The sequence below is a fragment of the Oncorhynchus mykiss genome, chromosome 11 (genome assembly GCF_057628025.1).
Source record: "Oncorhynchus mykiss isolate SJ-2025 chromosome 11, ASM5762802v1, whole genome shotgun sequence".
Lineage (NCBI taxonomy): Eukaryota > Metazoa > Chordata > Actinopteri > Salmoniformes > Salmonidae > Oncorhynchus > Oncorhynchus mykiss.
This window is the reverse complement of record NC_143032.1, coordinates 61,494,855-61,510,227: the sequence shown is the minus strand read 5'-3', so window position 1 is coordinate 61,510,227 and position 15,373 is coordinate 61,494,855. Positions and strand designations below refer to the sequence as shown.

The window sequence follows — 15,373 nt, the reverse complement described above, 5'->3', positions numbered from 1 at the left end:
CACATTCAATTGCTGGGAGACTGTACATGGAGTGTGTGACTTTCTTTATTTTGATAGTTTATAGTAGACAACCTGTAACACAAGCCTAACAACACCCAGGGGCTACTTATCAATGTTTTATTTAGTGAACATGTGGCAATGAACCAGTGTTTGCCTGGGAGAAAATGATTGAAAAAAATGTATATAATTTTTTTCAATCATTTTCTCCCAGGCAAACACTGGTTCATATATACACTACCGGTCAAAAGTTTTAGAACACCTACTTGTTAAAAGATTTTTCTTTATTTTTACTTTTTTCTACATTATAGAATAACAATGATGCCATCTAAACTATGAAATAACTCGCATGGAATCATGTAGTAACCAGAAAAGCGTTAAACAAATCAAAATATATTGTATTTGAGTTTCTTCAAGTAGCCACCCTTTGCCTTGATTACAACTTTGCACACTCTTTCATTCTCTCAACCAGCTTCATGAGGTAGTCACCTGGGATGCATTTCAATTAACATGTGTGCCTTGTTAAAAGTTCATTTGTGGAATTTCTTAATGTGTTTAAGCCAATCAGTTGTGTTGTGACAAGGTAGGAGGGTATACAGAAGAGAGCCCTATTTGGTAAAAGACCAAGTCCATATTATGCCAAGAACAGCTCAAATAAGCAAAGAGAAATGACAGTCCATCATTACTTTAAGACATGAAGGTCAGTCAATCCGGAAAATGTAAAGGACTTTGAAAGTTTCTTCAAATGCAGTCACAAAAACCATCAAGCGCAGGAAAGGAAGACCCAGAGTTACCTCTGCTGCAGAGGATACGTTCATTAGTTTCCAGCCTCAGAAATTGCAGGCCAAATAAATGCTTCAGAGTTCAAGTAACAGACACATCTCAACATCAACTGTTCTGAGGAGACTGTGTGCATCAGGCCTTCATGGTTGAATTGCTGCAAAGAAACCACTACTAAAAAGGACACCAATAAGAAGAAGAGACTTGCTTGGGCCAAGAAACACGAGAAATGGACATAAGATCGGTGGAAATTTGAATTTTGGTCGAGTCCAAATTTGAGATTTTTGGTTCCAACTGCCGTGTCTTTGTGAGATGCGGTGTGGGTGAACAGATTATCTCTGCATGTGTATTTCTCACAGTAAAGGAGGTGTGATGGTGTCGGGGTGTTTTTCTGGTGACACTGTCTGGGATTTATTTAGAATTCTAGACACACTTAACCAGCATGGCTACCACAGCATTCTGCAGCAATACGGCATCCCATCTGGTTTGCGCTTAGTGGGACTATCATTTGTTTTTCAACAGGACAGTGACCCAAAACACACCTCCAGGCTGTGTAAGGGCTATTTGACAAAGCAGAGTAATGGAGTGCTGCATCAGATGACCTGGCGCCACAATCCCTGACCTCAAACCAATTGAGATGGTTTGGGATGAGTTGGACCACAGAGTGAATGAAAAGCAGCCAACAAGGGCTCTGCATATGTGGGAACTCTTTCAAGACTGTTGGAAAAGCATTCCAGGTGAAGCTGGTTGAGAGAATGCCAAGTGTGCACGGCTGTCAAGGCAAAGGGTAGCTTTTTAAAGAATTTCAAATATAAATAAGTGTTTAACACTTTTGGTTACTACATGTGATATGTCCATCGTTTTGATGTCTTCATTATTATTCTACACCATAGAAAATAAAGAAACCCTCACAACGCTGATAATAGCAAACCGCTCTCCCACACGGTTGGACGTACGGCCAAATTCTCAAATGATTTTACAGGCGGCTTATGGTAGAGAAATTAACGTTAAATTATCTAGCAACCGCTCTGGTGGACATTCCTGAAGTCAGCATGAGAATTGCACACTCCCTCAACTTGAGACATCTGTGGCATTGTGCTGTGTGACAAAACTGCCCCCAGAAGAAGGTTCACCTGTTTAATGATCATGCTGTTTAATCAGCTCCTTGATATGCCAGACCTGTCAGGTGGATGGATTATTTTGGCAAAGGAGAAATGCTCACTAACAGGGATGTAATTTGTGCACAACATTTGAGAGAAATAAGCTTTTTCCTCATCAATCTACACCCAATACCCCATAATGACAAAGCAAAAACGGGTTTTTAAGAATGTTACAATTAAATTTGACAAGTATTCAGACCCTTTAACTCAGTACTTTGTTGAAGGACCTTTTGGCAGCGATTTTAGCATAGTCTTCATGGGTAGGACTCTACAAGCTTGGCACACCTGTATTTGGGGGGTTTTTCACATTCTTCTCTGCAGATCCTCTGAAGCTCTTTCAGTTTGGATGGGGAGCGTTTCTGCACAGCTATTTTCAGGTCTCTCCAGAGACGTTCGATCAGGTTCAAGTCCGGGCACTGGCTGGGCCACTCAAGGACATTCAGACTTGTCCCGAAGCCACTCCTACGTTGTCTTGGCTGTGTGCTTAGGGTCATTGTCCTGTTGGAAGGTGAACATTCACCCCAGTCTGAGGTCCTGAGTGCTCTGGAGCAGGTTTCATCAAGGATCTCTCTGTACTTTGCTCCATTAATCTTTTCCTCGATCCTGACTAGTCTTCCAGTCACTGTAAAACATCCCCAAAGCATGATGCTGACACCACTGTGCTTCACCGTAGGGATGGTGGCAGGTTTCCTCCAGGCGTGACGGTTGGCATTCAGGCCAAAGAGTTCAATCTTGGTTTCATCAGACCAGAGAATCTTGTTTCTCATGGTCTGAGTCTTTAGGTTCCTTTTGACAAATTCCAAACAGGCTGTCGTACCTTTTACTGAGGCGTGGCTTCCATCTGGCCACTCTACCATAAATTACTGATTGGTGGAGTGCTGCAGAGATGGTTGTATTTCTGGAAGGTTCTCCCGTCTCCACAGAAGAACTCTGGAGCTTGGTCAGGGAGGTGACCAAGAACCTGATGGTCACTCTGACAAAGGCCCTTCTCCCCCAATTGCTCAGTTTGGCCGGGTGGCCAGCTCTCTGAAAAGTGTTGGTGGTTCCATTCTTCTTCCATTTAAGAATGGTGGATGCCACTGTGTTCTTGGGGACCTTCAGTGCTGCAGAAATGTTTTGTTACCCTTCCCCAGATCTGTGCCTTGACACAATCCTGCCTCGGTGCTCTACGGACAATTCCTTCGACCTCAGGGCTTGGTTTTTGCTCTGACATGCACAGTCAACTGTTGGACCTTTTTTTGTTGATAGGTGTGTGCCTTTACAAACTATTGCTTCTCTTTTGACCCAATGATCACTCGGCTACACAGCTGATGCCAACTGGACTTTTCAATAACACGGTACCTCATTTTGTTTACCTGTCGGCCCAAGCCTCAAACTCTGGTCCTCTATGTACCTAACTGACCCGCTCTGCCCATTCATCACCATTTACCTGTTGTTGTCTTAGCTCTCTTGATCAACACCTCTGATTGCTTTATGCCTCTCTGTCAATATGCCTTGTCTACTGCTGTCTTGGCTAGTTCTTAATGTTGTATTTCACTGTAGAGCCCTCAGTCTAGCTCAAAATGCCTTGGATAGCTCTTTTGTCCCACTCCACACACATGCGGAGACCTCACCTGGTTTACAACGTGTCTCATCGTCACTCAACGCCTAGGTTTACCTCCACTGTACTCACATCCTACCATACCCTTCTCTGTACATTAGGCCTTGAATCTATTCTACCACGCCCAGAAATCTGTTCCTTTTATTCTCTGTCCCCAACGCTCTAGATGACCAGTTCTTATATCCTTTAGCCGTACCCTTATCCTACTCCTCCCCTGTTCCTCTGGTGATGTAGAGGTTAACCCAGGCTCTGTAGCCCCCAGTTCCACTCCTATTCCCCAGGCGCTATCATTTGTTGACTTCTGTAACCGTAAAAGCCTTGGTTTCATGCATGTTACCATCAGAAGCCTCCTCCCTATGTTTGTTTTATTCACTGCTTTAGCACACCGTCAACCCTGATGTCCTAGCCGTGTCTGAATCCTGGCTTAGGAAGGCCACCAAAAATTCTGAAATTTCCATCCCTAACTACAAAATTTTCCACCAAGTTAGAACTGCCAAAGGGGGTGGTTAGCCTGTAGAGTTCTGTCATGCTATCCAGGTCTGTGCCCAAACAGTTTGAGCTTCTACTTTTAAAAATACACTTTTCCAGAAACAAGTCTCTCACGGCTGCCACTTTCTAAACGACCTGGCCCGGGTATCCTGGAAGGATATTGACCTTATTCCATCAGTAGAGGATGCCTGGTTATTCTTTAAAAGTGCTTTCCTCACCATCTTAAATAAGCATGCCCCGTTCAAAAAAAATTAGAACTATCAACAGATATAGCCCTTGGTTCACTCCAGACCGGACTGCCCTTGCTTTCCACCTGGCTACCCCTACCCCGGTCAACAGCTCTGCACCCCCCACAGCAACTTGCCCAAGCCTCCCCCATTTCTCCTTCACCCAAATCCAGATAGCTGATGTTCTGAAAGAGCTGCAAAATCTGGACCCCTACAAATCAGCAGCGCTAGACAATCTAGACCCTCTTTATCTAAAATGATCCGCCACAATTGTTGCAACCCCTATTACTAGCCTGTTCAACCTCTCTCTTGTATTGTCTGATATCCCTAAAGATGGGAAAGCTTCCGCGGTCATCGGAGACACTCTAGACCCAAACTGTTACAGACCTATATCTATCCTAGCCTGCCTTTTGTAAGGTATTCGAAAGCCAAGTTAAACAGATCACCTACCATTTCAAATCTCACAGTACCTTCTCCGCTATGCAAGCTGGTTTCCGAGCTGGTGCACCTCAGTCACGCTCAAGGTCCTAAACGATATCATAACCGCCATCGATAAAAGACAGTACTGTGCAGCTGTCTTCATCGACCTGGCCAAGGATTTCGACTGTCAATCACCCCATTCTTATCGACAGACTCAACAGCCTTGGTTTCTCAAATGACTGCCTTGCCTGGTTTATCAACTACTTCTCTGATAGAGTTCAGTGTGTCAAATCGGAGGGCCTGTGTTCCGGACCTCTGGCAGTCTCTATGGGAGTGCCACAGGGTTCAATTCTCAGGCCAACTCTTTTCTCTGTACACACAAATGATGTCGCTTTTGCTGCTGGTGATTCTCTGATCCACCTCTACACAGGCAAAACCGTTCTGTATACATCTGGCTCTTCTTTGGATGCTGTGTTAACTAACCTCCAGACGAGCTTCAATGCCATGCAACACTCCTTCCGTGGCCTCCAACTGCTCTTATATGCAAGTAAAACTAAATGCAACTCATCCTTTGGCTGCCTTTCCTTACAGTTCTTTGCTGCCAATGACAGGAACAAATTGCAGAAATCACTGAAGCTGGAGACGCATCTCCCTCACTAACTTTAAGCATCAGCTGTCAGAGCAGCATACCGATCATTGCACCTGTATATAGCCCATCTGTAAATAGCCCACCCAACTACCTCATCCCCATGTTATTTATTTTTTTGCTCCTTTGCACCGCAGTATCTCTACTTGCACATTCATCTTCTGCACATCTATTACTCTAGTGTTTTAATTGCTAAATTGTAATTATTTCGCCACTATGGAACATTTATTGCCTTACCTCCCTAATCTTACTACATTTGCACACACTGTATATAGATTTTTATATTGTGTTATTGACTGTACGTTTGTTTATCCCATGTGTAACTCTGTTGTTTGTGTCGCACTGCTTTTCTGTATCTTGGCCAGGTCGCAGTTGTAAATGAGAACTTGTTCTCAACTGGCCTACCTGGTTAAATAAAGGTGAAATAAATCAAATGTCCAGTCAATTGAATTTACCACAGGTGAACTCCCAGGTTGTAGATGCATCTCAAGGATGATCAATGGAAACAGATGCACCTGAGCTCAATTTCGAGTCTCATAGCAAAGGGTCTGAATACTTATGTAAATAAGGTATTTCTGTTTTTATTTTTAATAAATGTGCACATATTTCTAAACCTGTGTTTTTCTTTGTCATTATAGGTATTTTGTGTAGATTGCAAAAAATATATATTTAATACATTTTAGAATAAGGCTGTATAGTAACAAAATGTGGAAAAGGTCTAGGGGTTTGAACTTTCTGAAGTCACTGACAATATAACGTTTTAAAATGTGAACTGTGTATTTCAAGTTTATTCTCTTATCCCCCAAAACAGATGCAGCCAGCAGCAAGCTGCAGGGCAGTAACATCTTCACCATAGCCAAGCGCACGGTGGAGGGCCAGGACATGCTTTACATGTCCATCAAACTGTCCAATGGCATCTGGGTGCTGGCTGAACTGAGGGTGCAGGCTGGAAACCCCAACTACACGGTGAGCACAGGGACAGGGGATTGACTGAGAACAACTTGTTATTAAAGGAGAGAGAAATCTAGGAAAGACGGGTGGATAAGAATCACTTCAGTGACAGCAGAGCGGAGTGTAGGGATGGAGTGGGGATGAATAGAGATGGGCATGATCTGGAGTGTAGGGATGGAGTGGGGATGAATAGAGATGGGCATGATCTGGAGTGTAGGGATGGAGTGGGGATGAATAGAGATGGGCATGATCTGGAGTGTAGGGATGAATGGAGATGGGCATGATCTGGAGTGTAGGGATGAATGGAGAAGATGGGCATGATCTGGAGTGTGGGGATGAGTAAAGATGGGCATGATCTGGAGTGTAGGGATGAATGGAGATGGGCATGATCTGGAGTGTAGGGATTAATAAAGATGGGCATGATCTGGAGTGTAGGGATGAATAAAGATGGGCGTGATCTGGAGTGTAGGGATGAATAAAGATGGGCGTGATCTGGAGTGTAGGGATGAATAAAGATGGGCGTGATCTGGAGTGTAGGGATGAATAAAGATGGGCGTGATCTGGAGTGTAGGGATGAATAAAGATGGGCGTGATCTGGAGTGTAGGGATGAATGGAGATGGGCGTGATCTGGAGTGTAGGGATGAATAAAGATGGGCGTGATCTGGAGTGTAGGGATGAATAAAGATGGGCGTGATCTGGAGTGTAGGGATGAATAAAGATGGGCGTGATCTGGAGTGTAGGGATGAATAAAGATGGGCGTGATCTGGAGTGTAGGGATGAATAAAGATGGGCGTGATCTGGAGTGTAGGGATGAATAAAGATGGGCGTGATCTGGAGTGTAGGGATTAATAAAGATGGGCGTGATCTGGAGTGTAGGGATTAATAAAGATGGGCGTGATCTGGAGTGTAGGGATGAATAAAGATGGGCGTGATCTGGAGTGTAGGGATGAATAAAGATGGGCGTGATCTGGAGTGTAGGGATGAATAAAGATGGGCGTGATCTGGAGTGTAGGGATGAATAAAGATGGGCGTGATCTGGAGTGTAGGGATTAATAAAGATGGGCGTGATCTGGAGTGTAGGGATTAATAAAGATGGGCGTGATCTGGAGTGTAGGGATGAATAAAGATGGGCGTGATCTGGAGTGTAGGGATGAATAAAGATGGGCGTGATCTGGAGTGTAGGGATGAATAAAGATGGGCGTGATCTGGAGTGTAGGGATGAATAAAGATGGGCGTGATCTGGAGTGTAGGGATTAAAAAAGATGGGCGTGATCTGGAGTGTAGGGATTAATAAAGATGGGCGTGATCTGGAGTGTAGGGATGAATAAAGATGGGCGTGATCTGGAGTGTAGGGATTAATAAAGATGGGCGTGATCTGGAGTGTAGGGATTAATAAAGATGGGCGTGATCTGGAGTGTAGGGATGAATAGAGATGGGCGTGGTCTGGAGTGTAGGGATGAATAGAGGTGGGGGTGATCTGGAGTGTAGGGATGAATAGAGGTGGGGGTGATCTGGAGTGTAGGGATTAATAAAGATGGGCGTGATCTGGAGTGTAGGGATGAATAGAGATGGGCGTGATCTGGAGTGTAGGGATGAATAGAGGTGTAGGGATGAATAGAGGTGGGGGTGATCTGGAGTGTAGGGATGAATAGAGATGGACATGATCTGGAGTGTAGGGATGGACATGATCTGGAGTGTAGGGATGGAGTGGGGATGAATAGAGATGGGCATGATCTGGAGTGTAGGGATGAATAAAGATGGGCGTGATCTGGAGTGTAGGGATGAATAGAGATGGGCGTGATCTGGAGTGTAGGGATAAATAGAGATGGGCGTGATCTGGAGTGTAGGGATAAATAGAGATGGGTGTGATCTGGAGTGTAGGGATGAATAGAGATGGGCATGATCTGGAGTGTAGGGATGGAGTGGGGAGGAATAGAGATGGGCATGATCTGGAGTGTAGGGATGAATAGAGATGGGCATGATCTGGAGTGTAGGGATGAATAGAGATGGGCATGATCTGGAGTGTAGGGATGAATAGAGATGGGCATGATCTGGAGTGGGTATGGGTGAGTGAGTCGTCATCACCACCAACCCTGCTGGCTAAGAGTATTTCACCGGGGTGTCTGTGTGTGTGTGTGTATTGTTTCATTTGTGACGCATTGTGTGTCAGTGTACTGTTGTCTGCTTACTTGGTTGTTAGCAGTAGCCCAGGACATTGTGCATGAGTATTTCAGAACAGTGACCTTGACGTGACTCCTCAGCCCATCTCGTTTGTCAATGTGCTTTAGGATCATGTTTTTATTCATTATACAGGCATTTACTGTCTTCCTTCCCCAGCCCAGATGAGTCCATTTCAGTCAGTCAATCTGTTTTAACCATCTCGCTCAAATGTAGCATTTTAAATGTAATTCCTCCACAGTTCATTGTGCATTCAGCTTGACTCATCTGTCAGTGGTTGAAGCCTCTGTATTTGTTGGTCTGTTGGTATTTTCGTTCAGGAGATGAATGAGTTTTCAGTCTGTGAAATGACTCAACTGAGGTGTTTGATCAGCCCTTGACTGTTTGTCTTGTTCTGTTAGTATGTCTGTAGTCATTTTTGTAGTTGATGTGTTTTTGTCTCCTCTTGTGCTGTTCTTAATTTGTCTAGGATTTAGAGGTTTTTTTTCTTCTTTTCATTTATATCTCTCAGCCTGAACACCTGTCAGGATATGCCCTCTTTCTGTTGCTTTCTCCTATTCCTACTACCCCTTAAGGCTCTCTTCCTCCCTACAGATGACTACCATCAGATCTTCACTGAAGATGCTAACATTTTTCACATGTGCAGCATGCACTCGCACATCTCTGTGCTGCTGCTGCTGCATGGATCTGATGCTCTCTCAGTACAACACGTGAAAGTCAACCTGACACATGCTTGTGTTGAGCAGTTATTTTTAGCATGAGAAAAGAACACTGTGGATCGTACTCAGCCTGTGGGAAGATTCCACAGCTCCCTGTAGAAAGGCAGTAAAGCTGACATCAGTTAAGAAATTATGCCCTCCTAACTCTATATATTGGCTAGCTGACAACGTCACAAGCGATGCGCGTGATTCAGTGGGGCAAAAGTCTGTTGTGATTCTGGATGGCCAGATAGCTAACAATAATGCCAAGAAGCTGCCATGTGGGGAGTCGTAAGTGGCTCGTTTCAGCTAGTTGTCTTGTTCTTGATACCATTTTGAGGTGTCTTGACTGATGTCATGTCTATTTGCTAGGTAACCAACAACTGTAATAATGTATTTGAGAGAAGTGCTCATTGTGCAAATGTATTTGTTTTCAATAAATGTTGGAGACTAACTAATGTAGTTTACATGTCAACAATCTAAGCCAACCCTGTCTGTTTTGCCTCATAGTTGAGCACACGTCGGTTTGGTTGCTAAACAACCAAACCTTCTATACTAACTGGGTCTACTCTAACGTAACGTTGCTAACCCCAATGCTCCTCCATCACCCCACCTATTTGGTCCCAGTTATCCCATGATGCTCAGCCTCTTAGCTCTGTCTTTTAAAGTGGAGCACCGGGCCCTCACCTCTCGTCCCCATGGCAACAGCATGACCAATGGCAAGGGCTGGTTCACTCCCCCCTCCCCAAGAGTGGCTAATTGCAGGGGTTTGTGGGAGAATGGTGCTCTGGTACAGCCAGCGCCATGACCGTGCCACCATGCACAACTTCTATTTACTCAACTTTCAGCTCTCCTTCTTCCCCCACTCATCGTTCAATCTCGGATATCCTTATATGGTACAGAAATCACAGCATCTTTACATCTTCCTACATCTTCTTCCATTCTCCTAAAACACTACCACCACCCACCTGCACTGTTTCTACCAGTCACTGTTCTCTATAGCTAGTTATTTTTCTCCTCTGTCCTTTATTCTCTCACTCTCTCCTTCACACGCCACCCTCATATTGACTCACAGGCAGATTATTCAGCAGCATTTTACAAAGCCTTTAGCAAAATGCCCACACACCATGTAAACCTAGTTGATCAGAGCTTTTCTACAACCTGGTTTAATAAGCTGATCCTTATGACAGCCAGCTAGGCCTCGTTTTCTCCAACTTGGCCTAGGTTGTGTGTTTCTGACTAATCATGCCAGCACCATTATGCATTAGTAAAGAGCCAGCAGTACACAGAGCAGCGGCAGCCCTGGAGGGAGGAGTTGTGTAGTGTTCCCACTCGTCTAGCGCAGCATTGTGGAATGTACCAATGCAGTGCTGGGGGACACTCTGTCACCATGGTACAGCAGTGTGATCTCTTGTCCCATGGGTCAGAGAGGGACCTGGTGTGAACTTCTGTCTAATGGGACTTCAAATGCTTCTGGCCAGTTAATGACAATTGCTATTAGAACTGCTAAGCACGAGCCAGCCGGAACTGTCAATCAACACACAATCACCCTGGCACCTCAAACGCACGGCTACAGTAGTACCGCTGCAAACGCACGGCTACAGTAGTACTGCTACAGTAGTACCGCTGCAAACGCACGGCTACAGTAGTACCGCTGCAAACGCACGGCTACAGTAGTACCGCTGCAAACGCACGGCTACAGTAGTACCGCTGCAAACGCACGGCTGCAAACGCACGGCTACAGTAGTACCGCTGCAAACGCAGGGCTACAGTAGTACCGCTGCAAACGCACGGCTGCAAACGCACGGCTACAGTAGTACCGCTGCAAACGCACGGCTGCAGTAGTACCGCTGCAAACGCACGGCTACAGTAGTACTGCTACAGTAGTACCGCTGCAAACGCACGGCTACAGTAGTACCGCTGCAAACGCACGGCTGCAAACGCACGGCTACAGTAGTACCGCTGCAAACGCACGGCTACAGTAGTACCGCTGCAAACGCACGGCTGCAAACGCACGGCTACAGTAGTACCGCTGCAAACGCACGGCTGCAAACGCACGGCTACAGTAGTACCGCTGCAAACGCACGGCTACAGTAGTACCGCTGCAAACGCACGGCTGCAGTAGTACTGCTACAGTAGTACCGCTGCAAACGCACGGCTACAGTAGTACCGCTGCAAACGCACGGCTGCAGTAGTACTGCTACAGTAGTACCGCTGCAAACGCACGGCTGCAAACGCACGGCTACAGTAGTACCGCTGCAAACGCACGGCTACAGTAGTACTGCTACAGTAGTACCGCTGCAAACGCACGGCTACAGTAGTACCGCTGCAAACGCACGGCTGCAGTAGTACCGCTGCAAACGCACGGCTGCAGTAGTACTGCTACAGTAGTACCGCTGCAAACGCACGGCTACAGTAGTACCGCTGCAAACGCACGGCTGCAGTAGTACCGCTACAGTAGTACCGCTGCAAACGCACGGCTACAGTAGTACCGCTGCAAACGCACGGCTACACACAGAATTTTTAGCTTTTCCTGCATGAGCTCTAATGAAAAGGAAACCGCCTCTAAGAGCTCTATTAGTTCCTGCAGCAACAGACTCTCTCAACTTCACAAGGAGAGAAGGAATGAGACATTTTTTTTTTCTGCTCCAAGCTGATAAGATTGAATAAAAGGCAGCATTTATAATGCTAATAAATTCTCCCCCGCAAATAAAATGAAACAAAATGCCTCTGCTGAAATTGTGGGAATAGAGGAGGTTGGGAGCTATTCACTCTTCTCTTCAGTCATGAGTCAGTGAAGCTGCTGAAATAATTACCATGCTTATTAAACAGACGGTGCTTAAAGTCCTGCCATTACAGTTGCATTGCACTAACTGACTAGACTAGCATATCGAAAGGAGCTTTTCTTGAAGGTATGAAAAAGTGACCCGGCGAATTAGCCTTCATCCCGTCCATACAGCTTCCTCATCCCTGAAAAGGCTCTCTCTCTCTTAAGGATGTTCGGTCAAATGATGACCAGGAAAAGTGTGATTCTGTTTTAGATCACTGAACTATAGTTCATCTCTCATAGCACTTGACTCCTGAGATAAAGACGAGGGCAGCAGCTGCTCCACATGAGAGATTATATTTGTTGTTTATGAAGAAATGACACAGCTCTTTTGTTGATTTTAGTTATTAAATAGAAATGTACTGTATATTGTTGACTGCTTGGCTAGCTTGTCCATGTCTTTCTAAAACAATAGCTTCTACCTGACGTTTGTTCTCCAGCATGTCACGCTGGCTTTTGAAACTGTTTTGCTTTGACTGAACATCTGAACTAGTGTTCTTATTGATCAGGTGCTCTCAACACCTAACACCTGCTAACAGAAGGACTACTATCTCCTTGCCCAGCCAGACCATGTAGTAACTAACTCTCTCTTCTCTCTCCTCAGATCTCTCTGAAGTGCAGAGCACCAGAGGTGTCCCAGTGTGTGTTCCAGTGCTACGAGGCAGTGCTGAAGAACTGAACCCCTGACAGGGCTGAAGTAGGGGGTGCAACCTGAGGCATGGAGACTGGAGACTGGCCCTGACTGGAGGGACCTCCTGGACCCCCAACCCTCCTGACTCTCTCCTCCCCCTTCTCCTCCTGACATACAGGCTTCTGAAAGACCCTTTCCTTGTAGAATCTCCAACTTTGCTGTCTGTCTGTGTGCCTCCCTGGGGACTCTGGTTTCTATCTATTATTTCTGTCAAGCACTAACCCTCCACTCTACAAGTCCTTATCTGATTTAAGTCTGAAGTCTCTAGCCCTCATGGTCCCAAAGCTTTCTATAGACCAATCCTGTCACTCACGTCAATAGTTGGAATGGCCTTTGTCTTCTTCACCTTGAACATGGTTTCCCATAACCCACCAAGTCTAGTCGGTCTTCAATGAGAGTTCACTACCCTGTCAGATCTCCCTTGCATGATGGCCTAACTCCAGTCCAGCCCGTGCTGATCTGATTCAGTTCCCCCCTCTCCCATGAGCCTCTAATCTGGGACACACCTGGTAGGGATTTTCAGCTAGTGCTGCTGGAGGAGACTGTGATGCGATGGACTCTTGTTCCTTGTGACTGTTTCTCCATATCCCCCCCCTCCCCCCTGATGTCTTCTCTTTTCACGATTATCTCACCTCGCGTCTCTGCAAATTAGTACCTATATTTAGTGTGTGTAATCAGCAGTTAAATCTCTACTGTCAGCATACCTTTTTGGTGCTTCACATTAAAATGTGGCAGTACAGACACATTGTTTCCCCATATCTTGGGGCTGTGAAGCACCTGCTGTGTTCCTGTTCTCACTTCACTCACCTCTCAGCGCCCCCTCCCCCCCCCGCCCCTCTCAATGTCTTCACTTCTTCTCTCTCACAAACACTTTCCTCCTTTTTATTTTAAAGGGATGTGATGTCCCAGCTAGTAAGAGACACTAAATGTTTTGGAACACACCATGTCACATATGTGTTTAGTTTGTTGTTTGCTCTTGATGTGCCCATTGGGCTTGTTTATTGTTGTTGTACTCAATCTCTGCTGTCTCTTGGAGCAGGACTCTCTCTCTCCCGTGTGTGTGTGTGTGTGTGTGTGTGCATGTATTTGTGTGTTGGGGTGCCTGTGTGCTATTTGTTATTAGAGAGGGTTGGAGCAACATCTAAGGCTACATTTACACAGGCAGTCCAATTCTGATATTTTGCCCAATTATTGGCGAAAGATCTGATCTGATTCGTCAAAAGACCAATTATTAGACCAACTATTATTGCCAAATAGATCAGAATTGGGCTGCCTGTGTAAACTCAGCAACATACGCCTCACTACTACATACAATACCTTTTCTTTCCCTAATTCCTGCCCCTTTTCTTCTTTAAAGTAATTCCATTATGTATTGCCAGGTTTGTGTTTGCAGTGTAATTGAAGTTTTAACTCTGGGCATGCAGGCGGGCGAGGGCCACAGATGTTTGGATGTTGTTTCTGCTGTGTGCGCTCTGTTAATCAGGGCTGCTTGGGCTCCCTGCCAGGTTGTTGCATTCTCCTCCCCTCTTAGTTGGTCAAGTACCTCTGCCACCTGTCATAGAGGCTTCAAACCACCTGTATGTTCTATACTGTATCTGTATAGGAAACTAACTGTAGAGGTAGCACACATCATGAAGTCTTTTGTATGAAGAAAATCTGACCAACTCAACTTCACCATTCTGTTTTACCTAGTCTCTTTGGAAAATGAATTGGAGATTTAAACTTTTGAGTCATTGAATCAGAACCCTCTGGAACAGCTCCACAGTGAGCACTTTCACTACTTGGAGATTAGTGGATTTACTTGGTCTGTGTGTGGTGAAAACTGACTAGTGTGTATGTGATGAGAAGCTGTAAAATAGCTGGTGAAGGAGAAATCTAATGTTTTTTTGACTGACCGTTTGTGTGTACATTATTTGAAACAGAACTATTAAAAATCAGATATATTCACAAATGCCACAAGTGCATTTTCTGAATTGATTTGAATCATCAATTAGGAATGGTATACCACGTTTAGTTCCATCCAATAAGGATTCCATAAGATATACACTGTGTACAAAACATTAGGAACACCTGCTCTTGCCATGAGACTGATCAAGGGAATCCAGGTGAAAGCTATGATTCATTATTGATGTCACCTGTTAAATCCACTTCAATCAGTGTAGATTGAGGGGTTAAAGAAGGATTTTTAAGCCTTGAGATATGGATTGTGTATGTGTGCAACTAAGAGGGTGAATGGGCAAGACAAAAGGTTTAAATGCCTTTGAACGGAGTATAGTAGTAGGTGCCAGGTGCACTGGTTTGAGTTTGTCAAGAACTGCAACGCTGTTGGGATTTTCACTCAACAGTTTCCCATGTTTATCAAGAATGGTCCACCACCCAAAGGACATCCAGCCAACTTGTGGGAAGCGTTAGAGTCAACATGGGCCAGCATCCCTGTGGAACGCTTTCGACACCTTGTAGAGTCCATGCCCCAACGCATTGAGACTGTTCTGAGGGCAAAGGAGGGTGCAACTCAATATTAGGAAGGTGTTGCTAATGTTTTGTACACTGAGATCTTACATTATATTATATATATATATAGACACAAAGTAATATAAAGGACTAAGCCAATCGCAACACTGGTTAGTATTGTACTAGTAGAATTTACAATCTGATGAGTAACTCTTCTTCCACACTTGGCCACATATGCAGACACTGCTTGATGGACA

The 15,373-nt window shown here is 45.0% G+C and overlaps 1 protein-coding gene across 8 annotated transcripts in view; it reads left to right on the top strand.

The window, feature by feature from the left end:
- The window catches only part of LOC110536093 (adaptor related protein complex 1 subunit beta 1), a 44,442-nt gene extending 29,826 nt beyond the window's left edge, over positions 1-14,616 (top strand). For all 8 annotated transcript variants that reach the window (XM_090190787.1, XM_021621643.3, XM_090190784.1 and 5 more), the window contains 2 exons: positions 6,131-6,285; positions 12,579-14,616. In XM_090190787.1, coding sequence (XP_090046913.1) covers positions 6,131-6,285; positions 12,579-12,653 — 230 coding nt within the window. In that variant the 3' untranslated portion in view covers positions 12,654-14,616. The remainder of the gene's footprint in view (positions 1-6,130; positions 6,286-12,578) is intronic.
- The last annotated feature ends 757 nt before the right edge of the window (positions 14,617-15,373 follow it).